This window comes from Amyelois transitella, chromosome 21 (genome assembly GCF_032362555.1).
Source record: "Amyelois transitella isolate CPQ chromosome 21, ilAmyTran1.1, whole genome shotgun sequence".
Taxonomy (NCBI): Eukaryota; Metazoa; Arthropoda; class Insecta; order Lepidoptera; family Pyralidae; genus Amyelois; species Amyelois transitella.
The window spans coordinates 3,385,128-3,408,300 of NC_083524.1; the positions used below are offsets into that span (position 1 = coordinate 3,385,128).

General features: G+C 37.7%; 1 protein-coding gene across 2 annotated transcripts; it reads right to left on the bottom strand.

Annotated features, from left to right (window-relative positions):
• Nucleotides 1-7,003: 7,003 nt before the first annotated feature.
• On the bottom strand, nt 7,004-10,547 carry LOC106139414 (deoxycytidylate deaminase). 2 transcript variants are annotated; one of them, XM_013340852.2, is made up of 6 exons: nt 10,362-10,547; nt 9,773-9,909; nt 9,095-9,241; nt 8,740-8,828; nt 8,083-8,290; nt 7,004-7,968 (listed from the first exon to the last, which is right to left on the bottom strand). In XM_013340852.2, exons 3-6 carry the CDS (start codon nt 9,190-9,192, stop codon nt 7,899-7,901), a joined length of 465 nt encoding a protein of 154 aa, XP_013196306.1. In that variant the 5' UTR covers nt 9,193-9,241; nt 9,773-9,909; nt 10,362-10,547; the 3' UTR covers nt 7,004-7,898. The 2 variants fall into 2 exon arrangements, with proteins under 2 accessions (XP_013196306.1, XP_013196305.1); XM_013340851.2 differs by lacking the exon at nt 9,773-9,909.
• Between the last annotated feature and the right edge of the window lie 12,626 nt (nt 10,548-23,173).

Consider the following 23,173-nt stretch of genomic DNA (forward strand, 5'->3'; position numbering starts at 1 on the left):
TGTGTGTGATATTAATGTGTTTGTTATTGTGATAATTATTTTAAGAAGGGTCAGAACGATGACACTAAATCAATGAATGAATGAAAGAATGATGAGTATACTAAATCATTACACAGCATGTAAATTAAACCGGTATTTATAAAGCTTAGTACAGTAACACAAGTTTTGAACGGGGCTAGGTCGCTAGCATTCTCTAATTCAGAAAATAGCAAACAGATAAGAACATTCATACATACGTAACTAATCACTAATCATGTCTATATTACTTGCGGGGTAGACATAGCCAGTCATCTTGAAAGGTCTGATAGGCCACGTTGTAACGGGCTAGTAACCTTTCACTATTTTTATTTTAGTTTCACTAAGTCATACAGTCATAGGAAATCAGGTATTTTTTGAGATTTGATACCTATATAACGAGCATTAGCAGTTGCTATGGACAGACAGATACCTGAAATGGATCATTTTCCATTACCTAGTATCGACCAAGCTCTGAAGGTCAGAGAAGTAATGAATCTGAAATAATTCGTGTGGTGTGACCATGATGGAAGGTTGTCTCAAGTAATTTAGTAACCCCCGGCCTCCCCCGGGGCGGCGCGGGACAAACAAAAGTACTGTGATTCCACTGAGTTGAATAATATACTATCACGGAATAACGCAGTGATGGGTAGATGATAAGGTGGTAAGATCAGCGTATGAGGTGATTTTTTTTAAGGTTAATGGCTTCATAAGTTCCTACTGAGTACGATATCAAAAACAAAAATGAGTTAATATAATGCTTGTGCCGTGTGGTTCCCGGCACCAATACAAAAAAGAATAGGACCACTCCATCTCTTTCCGCGACTAAGGGATAGGCTTACAAACTTGGGATTCTTTTTTAGGCGATGGATTAGTAATCACTATTTGAATCTCAGTTCTATCATTAAGACAAATAGCTAAACGTGGCCATTCAGTGTTTTCAGGACTGTTGGCTCTGACTACCCCGCAAGGGATATAGACATGATCATATGTATGTAATGCTTGAAAACTGACTACCTCTTATGATATTTGTACATTTCACTTTGTTTAACGAAATTATATCTCATGTACATAGCTATTAAGGTTCCAGAGCTTCGAGTCGGCTTTTGTAACCAGCATGTACCTAATATATGTAGATTCATGCCATTATACGATTTGGATTCATGGCAGGCTACTTTACAAGTGCAATTATTCTTACACGAGAAGAAATATAAGCGATGACATCCATCAACAACTATTATTATAGGTACATTAAGAAAAAAATGCCTAGGTACCTTTTACTTTTACTGTTTTATATTTATAATGTTCTCCTTTAGTGAACAATAAAGCATTTACTTACTTACCTTTTGGACGTCACAAATCTCATTATTTTTCATAAAAAGTAAATAGCATGCAAGATTCCGCCCCGCTCATGAACAAAGTCGCCGCGTCGGATTCAATCAGTTTCGGGCGCAAGGAGTGTATGGACTCCGTGCATAAATAACGTCAAGTTTTTCCTTACGAACTCCGGGATACAATGGGACGTTGATGGATAGGAGTCGGTCAGTCAGACTATGTTTCTGCGATTTCACTTGACTATCTTACCTTTAGAATTAAAGTTGGTTCGTATGTGTCGGGTTTTCAGATCGAATTCCTCTTAAGTGTGACACCCTATTTCATAAGCACACTTAGTTGTACGCCATATCTCTGTCTACCCCTCCAGTAAAGAGACATTAGTGTTTGCTAGATAGGTTGTATTTCCTAACGACAAAAAGAAATTCCTTTCGTAGAAAAATAATATATGGGTACTTTGTGACATAAGTTTAAGGTTTGAATCCTATAACATAATACTATGGAGTACTAATGTTAGCTATTTCAATAGTCAGATATCGCAACATTGCGACCATCGGCGCTCCAAAGCTACTACAATATTCACTACATAATGCCCTCCATCACACATGAAGGTAGCTAAATCAGTATCGAGTGATCAGCCCGCATTACCCGACCAAATTGGATGTAAGGCCAGACAAATGATCGCAGGAAACAATTCACTTAGGGGGTGATGGATTGCCCTGCTTTCCGATTTGTTCAGGTAACTTATAGAGATGGCTGAGAATGTGGTGTTTTTGAATTTCTTAGTTGATTTGGATTACTTTGTAAATTAAAAATTATTTACAAACAGGCTGTTTTCTAGGTTTTTAAACAAGAGGGAGCGAAGCGACTTACCAAGGAAGATAAACTTATTTTATTATTGGAAAAAGTTAAGGTGGTCGACGAAAAAACGTGATGCAAAGGTCAAATCCTACCGCAGCCTTGTAGCCATGTATCTTCGTTGAGAGAAAAAAAACAAGTATTGGTTAGTCAAAAGACAATCACTTGGCCAATGTGAGATATACTAACCTATCAGATTAATTGGTTTTGCACATTTTTTTTAATTTGTCTCTTTTTTTTTTTATTTTTCAACATTTTAACTTTTGTAAAACTTAAATGTCAATAATTTCCCGTCACCGATAATCTAAGTTTCCCAATCGGAAGGCCGATTAATATAGTAAAAATTACTTCGAGAAAAGGTAATTCTTTACGGCCGCCGTTCCACTCATTCCTTCAAGTTGGCGGGAACACTGGCGTAGGTATGTAACTACCCAAATAAAAAATCTTTGCCAACCAAGGCTTCTGTGCGTCTACTAACTACAAAAAAAGAAGAACAAATGTGTGAATAAGACCTTATATATAGGGTAAGGGCTATCACATGTGCCGATACTAACTCGAGGGTTCCTTATCGGGGTTCGGCAATAAAATGCACCCGCGCGTTGTCAGCTCGTAAGGCAGATTGTAAGCCCGCGAATTATTGGAATTGCTGCCTGTAACTCTTTCAGGCCCATCGAAAGTTTCGCAGTAAATATTGTGACGTCAATGTTAGTTGTAATATTTGTATGTTCCCCGTGCAAACGTCTGTGTTGAAACCTTGTAACTGATAATTTTATACATACATACATACATAAAATCACGCCTCTTTCCCGGAGGGGTAGGCAGAGACTACCTCTTTCCACTTGCCACGATCTCTGCATACTTCTTTCGCTTCGTCCACATTCATAACTCTCTTCATACAAGCTCGGCGGTTTCGGGTACTTTTGACCTGACCCTTTACCAGGACGTCCTTAATTTGATCAAGATACGTTCGTCTAGGTCTTCCCACTCCGACCTTTCCCTCCACACTCTCCTTGTATATCTGCTTAGTCAACCTGCTTTCATTCATCCTCTCCACATGACCGAACCATCTTAACATACCCTTTTCTATTCCTGTAACTACATCTTCTTTCACATCACAACATTCCCTTATCACGCTGTTCCTTATCCTGTCACTCAATTTCACACCCATCATACTCCTTAACGCTCTTATTTCCACTGCATTTATTCTGCTTTCATGCTTCTTTTGCCATACCCAACTTTCACTCCCATACATTAATGTCGGGACCAACACGCCCCTGTGCACAGCCAGTCGAGCCTTTTTGGATAGTTTCTGACTGCTCATAAAGGCATGCAAAGCTCCATTCACCATGTTCCCCGCGTTCACTCTCCTTTCAATATCACTATCATACTTGCCATCTGATGTAAACTTTGATCCTAGATATACAAACTCTTTCACTTGCTCCACTTTTTCTCCTCCAATCAAAATATTACATGCTGTCATTTCTTTCTCCATTTCAAAAACCAGTGTTTTAGTTTTACTTACGTTCACTTTCATTCCTTTCTCTTTTAAAGCTTCATGCATACAGTTTACCATCTCCTGTAACTCCTCCGCTGATGACGCCAGTATAACCTGATCGTCGGCATAGAGCAGACATTTGACGAGTAACTCATTCATCCTTAATCCACTTTTAGACTCTTTCAAATCTGTCAAACAGCTATCCATAAATAGGTTGAACAGCCACGGTGACGCAACACATCCTTGCCTAACGCCTTTCTCAATCTTAAACCACTCAGTGTGCGCTCCGTTTATCCTGACACAAGCACTCGAATCCTCATATAAGGATTTCAGTGCTCGTATTAAGAGACTGCTCACCCCATGCATAGAAAGTGCTGACCACAATTCATTCCTCTCAACTCTGTCATAGGCCTTTTCCAGATCTACGAATGTGCAATAGACTTTTTGACTCTTGGCCAAAAACTTTTCGGCTATGCACCGCAAGGAAAAGACCTGATCAGTACATCCCATTCCCTTTCGAAATCCCGCTTGAGCATCCCATATTTTGTCATCAGTTTCATTCCTGACTCTATTAATCAATACCTTAGCATACAATTTGCCGACGACGCTAAGCAGGCTTATACCACGATAATTTTTGCAGTCCAGCTGTGACCCTTTTCCTTTGTAAAGTGGCACGATAACAGCCTTACACCAATCTTTTGGTACTCGGCCGCTTCTCCAACACAAATTGAAAAGGCAGTACAACTGACTAGCTACTACGCCTTTTCCTGCTTTAAGCATCTCGACCGACACTCTATCACACCCAGCAGCCTTTCCCGCTTTCATACTCTTAAGTGCTTCCACAATTTCGAACATTTCAATTTCGCCTTCCATCTCATTCTCTTTTTCTTCGCTATAGCAGAAATCTTTCTTATTTCCTTCCTTTTTTTCAAATAAACTTTCAAAATAGTCCTTCCATATCTTTAGTACACATTCTTCTCCTTTCACAACGCTACCATCCTGGCATCTGATCCTAGTCAGCTCTCTGGTTATAGTATTTCCTCGGGCTGACCTTACGGATTTCCAGAATACTTTCAGATTTGACTGAAAGTCTTCTGATAGCCTTTTATCAAAATCCTCTTTATACTCTTCTTTCTTTCTAATCACAGCTTTCTTAACCAAATCTTTCATTTTCTTATATTCCTTACGTGCTTCATTCACATCTTCATCTATAACCTCTTGCATTCTTAAGTTAGCTTTTGCTGCTAACAAATCCAGCCATGCTTTCTTCTTTAATCGCACAAGTTCTTGCACATCTTTACTCATCCACGCATTTTTGTGATTTTTTCCTTTCCTTCTTCTACTTACACCACACACTTCAACAGCTACTTTCACAATTCTTTTTTTAACTTCCTTCCATCCATCTTCAATATCGCTCATTTCCTCTAAATCTTCAAATTCATCCTTCAGTCTATTAATATACTTCTTACCTACATCCATATCTTGCAAATTTTCTACTTTTACTCTTTCCAAAGCGCTGGTTTGCTCCCTTACCCTGTGCCGCCAGCGATTGAAGATACCCCTTATCCGGGATATCACCAGTAAATGGTCCGAGTCAATGCCAGCACCGCGATATGCACGGGTATCCAGCACTTTGTTCTTCAATCTTTCATCTACAATCACAAAGTCTATCATACTTTTTAAAATACCTTCCACTCTTGTGTAGGTGTGGATCTCTTTATGTTGAAACATTGAGTTCGACACAAAAAGATCCCATTCTAGACAAATTTCTAATACACTTCTTCCATTATCATTCACCTTTTCGTCACCAAACGCACCAAGCACCTTTTCATATCCATCACGCTTTACACCCACCCATCCATTAAAATCACCTAACATAATAATCTTCTCATTTGGCTTGGTAACTTTCAATACTTCTCTTACACTATTCCAGAACTCCTCGTTTTCGCTTTTTGCTGATGTTGTACCCCTCGAACCCACATCCCAAGGTGCATAAACACCTAGAACGAAGATCCGAGTGATTCCAACTTTCAGCCTAATCCATAGAAGACGAGGGCTGACACACTCATACTCATTCACGCACTCAGCCATTCGTGCAGAAAGAATTAGACCGACCCCTTGACAGCCTCGGCTGGTACTGGAAATTCCAGACCAATACGCCGTGTAAGGGCCGTGCTGCGTCGCGTCGCATCCTTTCCGCTTCGTTTCATTCACGCACAACACATCCAAACGTCTTTCATCCATCATCTGGCATACTTCCTCAATCTTATCCTTCATTCCTCCTCTTACATTCATCGTCGCAAAGCGGCTTTCAGCAGACCGCATACCGCTCCCGCCGGGAACGAGACGTGATGGGGTGCGGACACCATCGCCGCCATCTAGGTGCTCTTTCAAAAAATTTGCATCCATGCGATTCCCACGAGACGCTAGGGAAAAATTTTGTCCGCCCCAGCAGAGCCCCGCATGCCAGGGTAAGGCTAGCCATTACCTGGGGGTCGCCCAACCCCATGGCGGAAGTGGCACGCTCGAGACTAGGCTCGCCCCTAGCCATGCATCCATCGGCGCGGCAGACCTTAGATTGGCAGATAATTTTATTGCACATAAAATACCTTCAGAATTATGTGTACCTACTTAATAACGTTTTCATATCAGATTTTTTTAACCTATATGTAACTACTCGTGCCATGTAAGGAATAGGCACTTTTTTTTCCTCCTGGCGTTAGTCCCAGTTACATCCTCACTCTTCTGGAGGAGCCCGGGGTTTGTCCATGGCCTTTTGGACGAGTCAGGTCTTGCAGGGGAACTTAACTCATATTTTATTTGACGGCCTCTGTGGCTCAGCGGTAGTACGCTTGTCTGTGACACCGGAGGTCCCGGGTTCGAATCCCGGCCAGGGCGTGATGAGAAAAGAACTTTTTCTGATTGTCCTGGGTCTTGGATGTTTATCTATATAAGTATTTATTATAAAATATAGTATCGTTGTGTTGGTATCTCGTAACACAAGTTTCGAACTTTGCATTTCGAGGCTAACTCAATCAGTGTAATTTGTCCCGTATATATTTATTGGAAAGTTACACATTTATTTGCCTAAATGTGCAGGTTTTCTCACGATGTTTGCCTTCACCGTAAGATGCGGTGAGCACTCAAACTAATTTACATAACTTAGGGAAGAGTCACTGGTATAATATATGGCCGAGGTATAATTTGAACCGGTGCCCACGCATTGCTTGCGAATTTTAGCCGGGCACCAAAAAAACGCAGATTAGTTTTACAAGAAGCAATAAAAACTCTGAGTTCTGCTTTAAAATTTTATTTTTTTGAATAAATTCAAAACTTGAGATGGTCATAAAATTCAATATAAAGTTCAATCACTGTCACAAAAAACACAGTACAAAATCGTCAAACAACTAAAAATAAATCATGTAATAAAAAAAACTCATGATATGTTTAAGAGACTATAATCGACAGACTTTTAGATATCAATCTCTCACTTATTATAAACATTATAAATTATCTTACAAAGAAGAGAAAAATATATGACCACAAGGAAACAGCGGATATTCCTTGCATGTTTACATATATACACACACACACATGTAATCACGTCTATTTCCCATGCAGTGCAGACAGAGCCAACAGTCAGTCCAAAAGACTGATAGGCCACATTCAGCTATTTGGCTTGATGGCAGAATTGAGATTCGAATAGTGGCAGGTTGCTTGCCCAACGCCTTTGCATGCACTTGCAGGTTTCTCTTGTTTCTTTTTTTTAATTACTACATTTTTAATTTAATATTTTTTCGGAAATACATTTTACTTTTATAAAATTTATATTTATATATATATATATAAAAGATATTGACATTTTATTAAGTCTATTTGATTTAAAGACATGAAATATTTGGTACACTATTGTTAACAGTAGGTAAACATTCTTTTTAGCGATTTCATTTGTTACATTTTCTTCTTCGTAATTGTGCATCTAGTATATATTTATCTACTTACATTATTTTATTTTTGAAACAAACATTAGGTGTTTTCACAGCCAGCAAAAAAGACTTACAAAATAATGACTTTGAAAATATTACATTACACTAAAGGCACGTATTTAAGTACATCTTGTTTACTATTACTATTTAAAAAAATTAAATTTTCTTATACAATTGCTGTATATACATATAATGATCAAGTACATCTAGTATTATGGACTCTCCATTTGTCCATTTGTCGGGAATTCTATTACAATCTTGTTCACTTGCGGTTCATGGCGGCTGTAAAAAACAAAAGCGAATTAAAAAATTTGATAGACAAATGAATGTATCTTTTACATAAGGAAATGTCGACAAAGAAAAATAAAACAAAAATATTTAATTTTTAAGTCTTACCGACAAACTACATTAGCAGCTTGGAAAATCCTTCTAGAAGCTTCATATTTATTTCCATCTTTTTCCAGCATATACACCACAGTTTTGATGCCAGACTGAACAATGACTTTAGCACATTCATTGCAGGGGAACAGACTTGTGTAAATCGTACATTTCTTTAAATCTGTTGCATTCTTATTTATAATAGCATTCAATTCTGCATGGCATACTGAAAATAAATAGATAGGATAAAAAAAAAGATGAAATTATAAAAGACAATCATGAATAAAACAAACAAAAACATTTCACATCTTTATCTACTATGGGGTGGACAGAGCCAATAATCATGTCAATTAGATGAAATGTTGCAATGATGGAATCAAGCTGTACTGATAGTGACAGCTTATACTTTTGCATCACATAGGCCAAAACCTTCCATTGTTTTTTGTACAATATGCACAGATCATGAACAGCTGGCCTGGCTCAAGAGTGATTTTACTTCATTCTATTTACTTATATTCCAAGTGCAGTGGTTAATGTTTGTGATTTTGAGTTATAAAGTTGGACAATCCAAATTTGAACAAGTCATTAAGAAACAGAGTTTTTTTGTTCAGCCTTTGTCTTGACAAATAATATGATGAATTAATTGATTGAATTTTAATAAAACAAGATACTAACCATACATAGACTTATCATCTAATGTGTAGTCTTTGTTTTTTCCCCAAGGAAAATCATCATCATCACAGCCAGTTGGCATACCATTGTAGCTGTAATTAAATGAAAATATTATATAACGCTTTTGTTATTGAGACATAATGAAACTGCTACTGATGTGCTCTGTGGCCGAAATTAAGAATTATTACTACCTCAATCTGAAACACCCTTTAAATGAAACTCAAATTGGACATGTTGTATGTATATTCCTCATGGAATGCTGTTTGAAAAGTATATAAGTACGGGAAACACTAAATATTTTTACTTAATTTGGTCAGAACTCTCACAGATTACTTTGATATTAAAATAATTAACATACCCCATTCCAACAATCTTCTTGTCTTCATTGACTATGCAGGCGCCCACTTGTGTAACGGGATCTTTACTGCGTTTGGCTGCGAGAAACGCTAGTCCCATAAAATAGTCCGCCCAAGAGATATAGTCTTTCCGTTTACAGTTTGAAGTTCTGAAATGAAACCTTCATTTATAATCTGGCATAAAACATGCTCCCATTGATATGATGACCCTGGTCATTTTGTTTTTCTTTGGCCTAAACAAAAGGACAATGAAAAATATTTCTGAGTCCCTTTAGGGTTGTAATACCATATTGAAAAATTTTACATACATATAATAATCACGTCTACATCCCTTGCGGGATAGTGCAGACAATCATAAAAAGACGGAAATGCCTCATTCAACTGTATGGCTTAATGATGGAATTGAGATTCAAATAGTGACTGATTGCTAGCCCGCTGTCTACTATAAGAATCCCAAGTTTATTAGCCTTACCCCTTAGTCGCCTTATACAACATCCCTGGGTCGGATGGAGTGGTCTTAATTTTATTTTTTAACCACTGAGCAATTGAACTTTTTTTTGTTTAATTGAAGCTTAACCTCTTAAGTTCAGCTAGAACATTTTATTATTTCTCTACTCTATATACATTTAAAGAATAAACTATGAAATCTATAAAAAATGGCATAATATTACAATAGTTACATATTTCTCTGGTGTTCTCTCACTCATCATTGAGTCGAATTACTTCAAAGTTGGAGTCCAATGTAGATAGCATGTATGATGTATGTTTGTAGCTGATACATAGCGTGTGATTAAGTAAAGTTTTTACAGTAGATTGCCTGTTAGAAAACAAAATTTTATCAAGTAATTATAATTGAAATTACAAAGATTAAATGGGTACATACATACATACATACATATGGTCACGTCTATATCCCTTGCGGGGTAGACAGAGCCAACAGTCTTGAAAAGACTGAATGGCCACGTTCAGCTATTTGGCTTAATGATAGAACCGAGATTCAAATAGTGACAGGTTGCTAGCCCATCGCCTAAAAGAGGAATCCTAAGTTTATAAGCCTATCCCTTAGTCGCCTTTTACGACATCCATGGGAAAGAGATGGAGTGGTCCTATTCTTTTTTGTAATAGTGCCGGGAACCACACGGCACATTAAATGGGTGTCGGTATAAATACCTACTGTTTATCAATTCTTTTAATGAAATTAATGCGAATACTATATGTAAAGGGCTAATGAGACGAACTTTTATCTCATAAAATCGTTTATAATCTTACCCATTTATGGACAATTTATTCATTTCGAGAAGAGGATCCATTTGAAATAAAAAATGGCAATGAAAATCTCAGAACCTCAGAAATTGTAGAAACTATACACAAAACATCGCAAATTACGAAATTTTACACAAAATATTTAGCTTTTATTCCAAAACACAGCCAGCAAGAGATCTATGTAAACACGTGTTTGTCTTTAGTCTAGTCTTTCTTTTGTTTATGAAAGTTTGTGTTGCCATCCATTTTAAGAAAAGGTAGCCTAATAGACTTTTCGCAGCTAGCTAGAGATTAAAGTTATTATCACTTAAACACAGATACTCCCAAGAATGTTGAAGTCCTGATAGGTGAAATAATTACCCGCATTTTTCCAATTGTATTTATATATTTTGTGTTTGAGTTTGAGTTTTATGAGACCTACTTGTCTACTTTTTATTTACAAGTAAACCAGTCATTGTTGATTCCAGCAAACTTCATATACAATAAATATTTATGGCAACATTTGGATAATAATATTTCATGACAATGACATTGACATTCGGATCGACCGAACGGACTTCTGGCGGGAATCCAAATGATTCTGCCAGTCATCTCGTTGGTTGACACACGTATTTTCGTCAAATCGCGATATTTATTGTTTTCCTTATTTGTTCTCTTCCCATTTCATCCTTTACTCGGTTGTGGATACAGAACACAATAAGGTAAGTAAGTTATTTAGTTGTAATTCGCACCTACTCCATCACTCCGTGATGGAGTTGGGTGACGATGAAGGCCCCCCAGACTGGGGAGGTACGAGTTCTTCTTCCAGGAAGAAATCCTCTACGCCTCGCCCTTCTAAGCGACCTGCCGAATCTGCAATAGAATCGGAACCAAAAAAAACTTCTCCCCCATCGGACTCAATCCAATCTGTTTTTCATCGTCCGGGTTTTGAACCGGACTCTATCATTAAATATACCGACGAAGACGATGCTCCGTTTATCGTATATGTTACGAGGATGGAACCCGATCCTTCTGCGGGTCTATCTATTAAGCTGCTTAAATTTGCTCAATTTCTGCATCAAAATTCTGTCAGTGGTATCAAATCTGGGGGACTTAAACTTATGGGCAGGAACAAAATTTCAATCGAATTTACAGATAGGAACTCTGCCAATTCTTTTTTAGAAAATCCTTTAATCCCAAATAATAAATATACTGCGTCTGTCCCGAGATTCAATATCTCTCGCATGGGAGTTGTTAGAGATATCCCTACGGACTGGACTCTTGAAGAATTAATTAATAATATTTCTGTTCCGCCCAACTGTGGTCAGGTAGTAATGGCCAGACGTCTTAACTCCAAATCAAAGAAACCTGACTCCTCCGTTTCCTGGTTCCCAACCACTACTGTTGTCCTTACTTTCCGTGGACATGTCCTCCCGGAAAGAGTTTTTTGTTTCCATACCTCTCTCCCTGTATCAGTCTACCTCCTCCCCACAATCCAATGTAGGAACTGCTGTAAATTTGGTCATATCAGCAAACAGTGCCGCTCCAAACCACGCTGCTATAGGTGTGGCCAATTCCAACACTCAGGTGATTCATGCTCCTCAGATGTTCCTTTATTATGTTTATTCTGCGGGAATTCCCATCTTGCTACTGACCCATCCTGCCCCGAACATATTAGGCAGAAACAAATAAAAGTTATCATGGCAAACGATAACATTAGTTACTCTGAGGCAGCAATGAAAATTCCTCAAAAACGTTCTTTTTCACAAGTTGCTGCTGCAGATACCCCTGCTTCCTCTCAATTCTACTCCTCCCAATCTCCAGTCTCCTCTCCACAACGCCCACCAAACCCTCCCCGCTCTTCAGCCCCCAATCTGTCTTCCTCTTACAAAAAAACGATTACAATTTCCCCTAAAACCAGACCAGAGCTTGGTAAGTCTTATGACATTCAGGCTCTCAGAGAAATTACCGCAACTCCAAAATCTTCCCTTCCCAATGGTTGTGCGTGTTCTTGCCAACACCAGGACCCTTCCACTGCTTTATCTCCAAATGATAACCTATTTGAGATTTTAGCAGACGCCCTTATCCAATTTTTATCACGAGATGTTGATATGTTACCGCCCAATACCATTTCTCGTCTTCAACAAATAATCGTTCCCATCCTTTCCAAACATAATGGACCAAGTTCTTCTTCAGTGGAATACTAGGAGTGTATCCAAAAAGAAACCTGATTTAGTCTTCTTAATCAATAGATACAATCCCATTATAGTTGCCATTGCTGAAACGTGCCTTAAACGCACGTCTCACTTCCATATCCCACACTACTCTTGTTTTCGAGATGATAGAGATGATGGTTGGGCAGGCTGCGCTTTGTTAGTCTCTCAATCCATCACCTTCACTCAAGTTCCTATTCCCCCTCACAGCTCTTCCTTCCATGTTGTTGCTGTGAGAGCCTTAGAAATATCCTTTGTTTCTGTTTACCTCCCTCACCCTCACCACTCTATTGTCCTGGAACTACAGTCTATTCTATCTTCTATCCCTACTCCCCTTATCATATTAGGTGACTTTAACATACGTAGCACCCTCTGGGGCTGCCCCTTTGACGATTCAATTTTTCCTGTCTTTCTTGATCTTCTTGACAACATAAACCTTTGCACTTTAAATGATGGCTCTATCACCCGCCGGTCTCCTCCGTCTCAAAATGCCAGTATCCCAGACCTTACCCTAACATCCCCCCAACTTGCTCCTCTATTGCTTTGGCGGGTCTTACCTACTTCTTATGGTAGTGATCATTTTCCAGTCCTTACCACACTAATTAAATCCATTTCCAAGGTTTCGCCCCTTCCTCCTCTTCTTAAATACAAAACCGAAAAGGCAGACTGGGACAAGTTCTCAACTTGCCTCAAGGTTCTTACTTCCTCCCTTCCCTCTCCCTCTAGCCAAAACTTTTTACAGGTGTATGAAGAGTTCATATCTGCTGTTATTTCTGCTGCAGATGAATCAATCCCAATTAAAAATGCTTCACACAACAAAATTCCCTCCCCTCCATGGTGGGACTCTGAATGCTCCGAATTTATCAGGAAAAGAAACAAAGCTGAGAAAGATTTTAATAGTGACCCCACCTTGACAAATTATCTACTTGTTCGTAAAACAATGGCACAGACTAAGCGTCTATTGTCCCAAAAAAAACACCTTGGCTGGAAGTCCTTTTGTGAGTCCATTTCCCCCAAATCCTCTCTTTCAAGTGTCTGGAAGAAAATTAAATCTTTTAGAAGAGCCACAGCTTATCAAGACTCCTCTTCTAATGACACTTCACCTTGGCTCAATGATTTTATAAATAGACTTTCCCCTCTAACCGCTCCTGCTTTGGACGAACTTCCATACTCCTCATATAACTGTCCTTCCCCAACCATCCTAGATGATCCCTTCTCCCTCCAAGAATTATTATCCGCTCTGGACGGTCTCAAGGATTCCTCCCCTGGTATTGACGGCATTCCCTTTTCTTTCATTACCAACGCTCCTCTTCCTTCCAAATTATACCTCCTGTCCATTTTAAATCATATCTTCCTGTCTGGGTCTGTCCCAGAATCATGGAAGAACCAAATTATTATTCCCATTCTTAAACCAGGGAGGAACCCTCTAGACCCCCTCAGCTATAGACCCATTGCCCTCTCATCGGTAATACATAAAATTATGGAACACCTCATCAAAAATCGATTAGAATGGTTTATTGAATCAAAGGGCATACTTCCAAATACTCAATTTGGCTTTAGAAGAGGTATGGGAACTCTGGACAGCCTGAGCATCCTGGTCTCCCATATAAGAGTGGCATTCTCTAAAAACGAACATGTGGTAGGCGTTTTTCTTGACATAACTTCAGCATATGATAACGTTCAACTTCCTATTCTCAGGCAAAAATTGCATAAGCTGAGTATTCCAGTGAGGCTGATTAATATCATGTGTAATATGCTCATGGATCGTCACATAATTGTCCGTTTGCAGGGTTCTCTTCTTCCCCCTCGCTCTGTTTGGAAGGGTCTTCCACAGGGCTCTGTACTTAGTCCCATATTGTATAATTTATATACTTCTGACCTAGATCAGTCTGTCAATTGCTTTTGCAATATTCTTCAATATGCTGATGATATAGTTCTTTTCGCTTCTTCGGACTCCTTTGATGACATTAGCCGTCGTTTAAATTCAGCTCTTTTTTACCTCAACACCTGGTTAGAAGACCATGGATTATCTATCTCCCCGCTTAAATCAAACTGTGTCGTCTTTACTCGGAAGAGATCTTTGCCCCTATTAACTATTTCGATTAATAATGAAACTATCCCTCAAAAAGACAGTTGTAAATTTTTAGGAATTACCTTAGACTCCAAACTAACAGGTGTTACTCACTTAAACCATGTTGTCCAAAAAGCTGAAAAGGGAGTTAATGTCATGAGGTCTCTCTCTGGGGTCCGCTGGGGCTCCCACCCCTATAGTCAAAAATTAATTTATAATGCCCTTGTACGTAGCCATTTTGACTACGGTGCCTTCTTATTAGAACCATGCAACAAATTAGCTTTGGCGAAATTAGACAAAATTCAACATAAATGTCTCAGAATTATAACCGGTGCTATGAAATCTTCTCCAACAAATGCCCTTCAGGTTGAATGTTTGGATCCTCCTCTTGTATTAAGGAGACAATTTTTAGCTGATAGATTTCTTTACAAAACAATCCAATTATTTTCTCATCCCTTATTAGAAATACTTAACTCTCTATCAGACTATTGTCATACCTCTTCTTATTGGGTTAACAAAGATCACCCCCCTTTGGTTAAAAGCTTCGATAAAATAGATAACCTTCCCCACCCAGTTGCCCAATTCTCCAAAAATCCTATCTTTGATATTGACTTCCACCCTCTCATCTTCCAACCTAATGTTCTTCTAAACATAGGACTATCCAAGAATCTTCCTGGTGCTGATAGGATATTCAACCGGATCATTTGTGAGAAATGGTCTGATTGGACCCTCATTTTTACGGATGCTTCCAAATTATCTCAGGACTCTAATGTTGGTGCAGCAGTTTGGATACCTAAATTCAATCTTTTACTAAGTTTTAAATATCTTTCACAATCCTCTATATTTACTGGAGAATCCATTGCTCTCTTTGAAGCTGTTCAATTTGTTTTATCTCACAATTTGGACAAATCACTTATCCTCTCAGACTCTTTGAGCTGCCTCCAAGATATTTTGAAACGACCCTTCCATGCAAAGGATAACTTTCCAATTACCCTGAAAATAAGAGAAACCTTATATAAATGTCAGTCTTCCAGTATTAATGTAGTTATTGCTTGGATTCCTAGCCATTCAGGAATCAAGGGTAATGAAACAGTAGATATGTGGGCTAAACAAGCTTCTACTTCAGGTTCTGACTGCCACAAATTTCATTACTCTCGAGACCTTAGACTTCTGGCTAAACCACAATTAATGACTAATTGGAATAGACAATGGCAACATTCTCGTCAGCAAAAAGGTGTCTGGTATGGAAATATCCAACCAAACTTACCCAAAGTCCCTTGGTTCTTCCGGCATCGAAACTTGGAGAAGTGGGTAACGTCGGTTATTATCCGAATGCGACTTGGCCATGTATGTATCCCTGTCTTCCTCCATAAACTCCGAATTAGAGATACTTCTATCTGTGAATGTGGCCTGGATGAAGGTAGTCTTAATCACATAATTTTCAACTGCCCCAAACTTGTGGTCCATCTTCGTAACATAATTCCGTCTAACATTCCCCATCTAAATTTAGACACTAATTCATTTCTTTCTCTTGTCCACACTCGGTTCTGTTATATAATTGCAAAGTTCATAACTAAAAATAACCTAAAACTATAGTTCCCATTACAAATTAATTTATTTTTTTTTACTTCCGAAATCTCCCTATTAAGTATATCCCTTGTTTTGCACAACTTTTATACCTTACACACTCACTACACATTATAATCATTAACTTGTCTTCTCTTTTACTAACAATACCTACTTGTTGTGTTTGTCTTTTTGTGTTTGTACATTTGTTAACCTTCTCCTTTCAGATTGTATACCGTCCATTTTTGTAACTTCGTGTCTCTTCAAACCATGACATTGGCAGAATCACCGAAAGTCCGGTGGAAGCCATAATATAGAAAAGAAAGAAAGAAAGAAAAGGGAATCCAAATTGAACTTTGTAACATTCGGATAGGTACTTAGGAGAAGCATTGCAGAGTAGAAGTTTTAAAGGTATCCAAATTTCGTTGAAATTTATTTTGGTGAATTTGAGTAAATTTAATAAAGTTACCTAACTTTCGCATTTCGAATAACACGCAAACGGATTTGCAGGTAACAGCTAATCATATATATAATGTTCGTCGTTCGTTCGTCTGCTTTTGGAGTCAGGTTGTTGTTTGTGCCGTGTGGTTCCCGGCACTAATACAAAAAAGAATGTGACCACTCCATCTCTTTCCCATGGATGTCGTAAAAGGCGACTAAGGGATAGGCTTACAAACTTGGGATTCTTTTTTAGGCGATCTCAATTCTATCATTAAGCCAAATAGCAGAACGTGGCCATTCAGTCTTTTCAAGACTGTTGGCTCTGTCTACCCCGCAAGGGATATAGTACTTTATTCAGAAATTAGATAAATAGATTTTATTAAGGTTTTTTCAGATATAAGTATGTCGGTAAAGTAAAATCTGCCAAGTATACACATGCCTATAAGTTATATATTTATGAATGTCTTCGATAAAATCTTCCATCGACGAACGGGGAGTGCTACCGTTCAGTGATGTCATTATGGAACCCCCAGGCACTGAGCTGTTTCGGAGCTAAGAAAAATATTGAATATGTGCTAGTTTAAAAGATTATACTATATAGGAATCTCGAAAATCATGTTTTTATATTTATAGATGGAGCTATAGTCGCAGGCCACGTTTAGTTAGATGGCTAAAGGATACCAGGGATAGGTTGCTAGTCCAGCCCCTAAAATTCCGAAGTTTATTAGTAGTGAAATGAGAAGTAGGTAAACATGTTATGTTGTATGTTATGTTATGTAATGTTTTTAAGTTATTCATAAGTAAACGTGTATCGTACGGTTCCCGGCACCAATAGAAAAAAGAATAGGACCACTGCATCTTTTCCCATGGATGTCGTAAAAGTCGACTAAGGGATAGGCTTGTAAACTTGGGATTCTTCATTTAGGCGACGGTCTAGCAACCGCTCACTTTATATGAATCTCAATTCTATCAGTAAGCCAAACAGCTGAATGTGGCCTATCTGTATTTTTAAGAATGTTGGCTCTGTCTACCCCGCAAGGGATATAGAGGTGATTACCTATATGCATACATATATGTGTGTATGTATATGGCATATGCCTTAATGAATAAAAAAGTTATCAAGAAAAAAAAAAGGATAACATTTTTACCGCGTCTCTTAATTTTTACTAGCTTCATGGCCATGATAGTCAATACAAAGAGGTTGTAAGTAGATTTGTGAGCCGCAAACGACGCGCCCCGGGCTCGCCGTAACACTTATTCAATTATTACATATTTTTCTACTAGGAATGATGTCAATGAATTAAGTTATTAAGGGTGATGTTCGCTCACACATGACACGTCTCCATCCCATACGGGTTCGACACGCTTTCAAGGTCATGTTTAACTGGATGGAATTGATATTCAACAAAGTGACAGGTTGCCAGTCAATTACTTCAAAGAAGAATTTGAATGAAAAAAGAAGATTCCAACAACTAAAGCAGTTGTTGGAATCTCATTTCAAGAAAGATCTAGTTAATAACATTTTTTTTATAAGAACCAAAAAAACTTAACCACAAAAGCCGCGCTGAAATTCTTCTCTAGCAAAGTTTACCGATTTTTCCTTTCAAAGATTAATCCTACCCGTAAAAGCGTGTCGATGGACCGGAAGTAGTAGCGGCAGTATTTACAGCTTCCGGTCCTGCACGGATATCAATTAATAACTTTTATGGCTTCCGCCATGGACAGGTTCAATTAGCAAGACCGTAAAAATCTCCACGCCTGATTGGGGGTTAAACCATAGACAAAAAAGTGAAATAGAGATATAAGTATGTAAAAAAATGTAAATGGGTCACTTATACCTATAAAATGGGTAGTTTTCAACAGAACTAAGTAGGAGGTTATGAATGTTAGACAAATCGAAATGATTTTCATGATTATTATTTGTGTATGACATGTTATAATCTCTCAAGGTGGCGGCGCCACATTCAGCAGAGATCCTATAAAGGGACCTTAGAGAAATCGAGAGAATTCTATAACTTTCTTATATCAAGGTAAGTAGGTACTTTGAAATTTAACACAAACCACGGCTGTATCTCCTTATATGCCGAGGTGAAAGTCATAAGACACTAGGGCCATTTTTACTAGATAGCTTATGCAATTGAAATTCAGATAAGTAGTGAGTGATACTATTAATCCAATAAGTAGCCGGACCATCAACTAAAAGAACAAACACAGGTTTATAACTTTTTGTCAGATCGGCTTCTGAATACTTGGGTAGAACTAAAAACATCTGTTCAGTTGATAACTACACGAGTATAAAGAAAAAAGCGCTATAATACCTTATTAGAGGTAAAAACCAGTCTTTGATCCTTCTTAAGAGGCCGCTACGTCAGACCGAGTGTCGGAAATCACTGTAATGGATGGAGGACATACATTTAGGGTTGCTACGTAACTATAATATCTATAAAAAAACAAAATTCTAGTCTATTGTAATTTTTAAACTATTAAAGGAAAGAACAAACATCGAGATAACTAAAATTATAAAGGAAAAAAAATGATTACAAACAAACTATAATGGAATTTGCGAATTGTACAGTCCCTGTATAGAATCAACCTGCGGGAGTGTGCTCAGAAGGCTGACAGCAGTGCCATTTTGAATATAAAATATTCAGTATGTAATGTACACCATCTGTACTTTTCTTTATTTTATTTTTATTTATCTCCTATACTAGGTACTCTACTCACATAAACTATCTTTTAAATCTGTGCCTAAAAACCGTAAAAAATAAAAATTGAATTTAAATCTATTAACGTTCCATTTAAGAACACAGACTAGGTACTTAAATGTAGAATACAGTTTAGGTACAGTTAAAGCTAAAATACAAAAACTTATTCAATCAAAACCATAGGTTATGTAAATACGTACGTTTTCCTCTGTTGTGCTAGCCCTATGGTAGAAGCTGAGTCTGTGGCTAATAGATATCCATTACTGGCCACTTGTCTGTCAAGTAGAGTCAAGCACGCAATTTTCTTTAAATGCAAGTGCCTTTATAAAACCTTTATACACAGTAGATAAAGGGACGATTTTTAGTTATAGTATTGTGCCGTGTGATCCCGCCATTCTAGAATAGGACCACTCCATCTCTTTTATATGAATGTCGTAAAAAGCGACTATGAGATAAATCTAGTAATCACTACTTATTTAAATTTCAATTCTGTTATTAGGCATACATATTTTTTTCTGGAATACATAGAAGTATATTATGTTTTTAGTTTGGCGCGATGAAGCTTTTAGATTGAGCTATAGCAAGGATTTTTCTCAATACATCTACAATAGTGTGAAGTCAAATGTTGAGAATATTTAATCAGTTACAATGAGATTAGAGAGAGACTATTTTACTCGTGAATGGCGTAATATTTAGGTACCTACCTACCTCATAAAACCGCCACAACGTTCGCATGGTATCTGTTTGGGAGCCGGAAATTTGATTTTTGTCAGATTTTGCATGGAGAAAATACTCTCAGTGAGCTAGTATATATAGTATTTTAAAAATATGTGTAAGAAAAAACACATTACACCTACCTGATTTTTATCATTAGAACTAAGTATATAATACTTTTACCTCTATTAAACTTGTTTTTAGAGTTTTTGTATGTAGAGAATAAACTCAAAGCTGGATCACTATTGATAAAATTTGTATACAGTTGCTTCTACAACCATCATACATACATATAAACACGTCTTTATCCCTTGCGGGGTAGATAGAGCCAACAGTCTTGAAAGGCTGATAGGCCACGTTCAGCTATTGGACTTTAAGATAGAAATGAGATTCATATAGTGACAGGTTGTTAGGTTTGTTGACAGAGCCAACAGTTGAAAAGACACAAAGGCCACGTTCAGCTGTATGTATACCACTGCTAACACAGGGGTTATACATACATACATAAAGTCACGCCTTTTTTCCGGAGGGGTAGGCAGAGACTACCTCTTTTCACTTGCCACGATCTCTGCATACTTCCATCCACATTCATAATTATCTTCATGCAAGCTCGGCGGTTTCGGGTACTTTTGACCTGACCCTTTACTAAGACGTCCTTAGGTAATTATAAGAGGTTATACAAAATACAAATACTTAGGTTTTCTGAGAAGGTGATTTCTGGTTAACAACCTCGTGGTACGGAACAGTACGTTTTATCCATGTTTTATCGGTTGAAGGCAGGAAATTAGATTTTTGCCTGACTCCGCATTTATTTAACGCATGCTTACACGGACACCTCGTTAATCCGCGGACGAGTTTACATTTCCTTTGAAGATAAGAACCTCATTTACCTTTTCTTTCTATCTTAATAGAAAATGTTGTATTTTATCACAAATGGTTTTAGCCTAGCTCATCTACGGTTCTGGCAGAATCATCAGCGTCGCGGTGTCTACACCTGCGACATTATGCTGAGTCAGGACCTTTTCACTGTCCATCATTGTTTGTGGTTCATACATGCACTTCACACATGCATGCACATACATACATATGATCACGTCTATATCCCTAGCGGGGTAGACAGAGCCACCAATCTTGAAAAGACTGATAGGCCACGCTCAGCTGTTTGGTTTAGTGATAGAATTGAGATTCAAATTCACATTGTTTATTACTGTTAATTATGTATGTGTCCAACAAATGTATTGTGATAGTGAATAAAGAACGGATAAGGCATCAAAAGAAATAATGATACTTAGGTTCGAATCCTGCTGCGGTTATGTAGTGACTCTTTTCTGAGTTACGTGCATTAGTTTGATAGGCTAACCGATGTAAGAAAAAACAGTAAGAAACCTTTCACATTTAGCCTATGGAAAAGTAGCCATGATCTAATAGGTATGTTCTAGTTACTATTATTAATAAAATAATAAAAAAAATAAAAAAAAAATATTTAAGTATATCATTCCAGTTTATCCTTGCTTTCTTCTCCCGTCTCTTATTAGTTGCTGTTATTCAATAAAAAAATATGTTACGTTAAAAACTATAAAATCTTCAGCGAGGAATGCACATTGGTTTTATTCCAAAAATTCTTGCTTCGAAATTTTTGCAGAGACGGCCTCTAGATTCAAGTCTGTAATTCTACATTTTTATTTCATCGCCAATCTGAATTGCACTGGCAACATTGGCAATTTAATAAGCCGTCTTGTAAGCCGGCGCTCGCCGTGTGAGGGTAATAATATTATGTCTGTACGGGGACAATTTCATATTCATATATTTCTTTTTCTATTTTATTTAATACTTGGAGATGTTTCAGATGTCGTAATTAAATCAGAGACATATTTGTATAAGGTTTGTACGACCCTCCGTAAAACTTGAGGGTGTAAAGAACCAATATAAAAATAGCACCATTCCATGTCTTTGGATGTTGTAAAAGGCGACTTAGGAATAGGATAGATAAATTTGGGATTCTTCTTTTAGGCGATGGACTAGCGACCTGTCACTTTTCGAATCACATTCCATCACTAAGCCGAAGCTGAATCTTGCTAACAGCTTCTTCCTCCTGGCTTTAGTCCCAGTTGCATCCTCACAAATCTGGAGAGGAGCCCGGGGTATGCCTTTGACCATGGCTCCTGGATTGAGTGAGTCAGGAACCGCGCTAACAGCATGTCTATAAAATAATATGTCTTTAACGATGTGGTTGTTTCTTTAGGTGTAAAAGTAAGATGTTTGTCTTGGGAGTGGAACTTCGCGCAAGACCTAGTTTACAAAATGACATTACCAATATCTTTAACGATTTTCAAGTTAACTGTATTCTTTGAATGTGGATGTTTCTGCAAGCCAGGTGTACGGCGCCGGGATGCGACCTGACTGCCTTCACTAATTTCCCCCAGGACGAGGACCGCCGCATCTGAAGTAATTGTTTTTGCATCAGCAAGCTTGGCACTCTCAAATTTTTTGATATTAGTGTATTCGAATGAGTATTTTTAAAAATAACATGGGAATTTAAATATTCTTAAAATTCCCTCATAGGGTCAAAATTCTGTTCTGTTTGTAATCATCTTAAATTTGACTAACTCTTGTTGAATGAGTTAAGTGGAGCGTCTTCCATTTATTTCTTTTCTCTGCAATTTTTTTTATTTGCTGGTATGTTGCAATAATTAGTTCAAAATTCATTCATGTTTTTTAATGTAGACAATGTGCATTCGTCCATGATTTAGATTTAAGAGATCTATATTTGTAAATTGACGTACGATAAAAATGCTGCAGTGTAGTTTGTTTCGCCGTTTCTTTTACACATGCACTTTGGAAGCGGAAGTTTACAATTAGATTTAAGTCAATAAGTGATACCTTGTATCGAATTTTAAAAATAAATCTATTCTATTCTGTTGTATTTTTACGTTTCTTAAATGGCCAATTATGTAATAAAAAAATACATTCACTCAATACTTTCCGTTTGGTGACACCATTTTCAAATCTGTGTTAAAAGTCCCATTAGGTTATGAGTATGTCACTCCAAAAGCGATTTTCATGAAAATCAAAATTTAATAAATGAGGAAGAAAACATGTAAGAAGATATTCCTCGATATTGAGATAAGC

Bases quoted from the DNA above. Each gene is read 5' to 3' on its own strand.
- LOC106139414 (XM_013340851.2), bottom strand. From the start codon at position 10,402: ATGGATCCTCTTCTCGAAATGAATAAATTGTCCATAAATGG. The intron at 8,291-8,739 runs GTTAGTATCTTG...ATTTATTTTCAG, and splicing joins AGATGATAAGTCTATGTATG to TATGCCATGCAGAATTGAAT. The intron at 7,969-8,082 runs GTAAGACTTAAA...TGTTTTTTACAG, and splicing joins GCTGCTAATGTAGTTTGTCG to CCGCCATGAACCGCAAGTGA.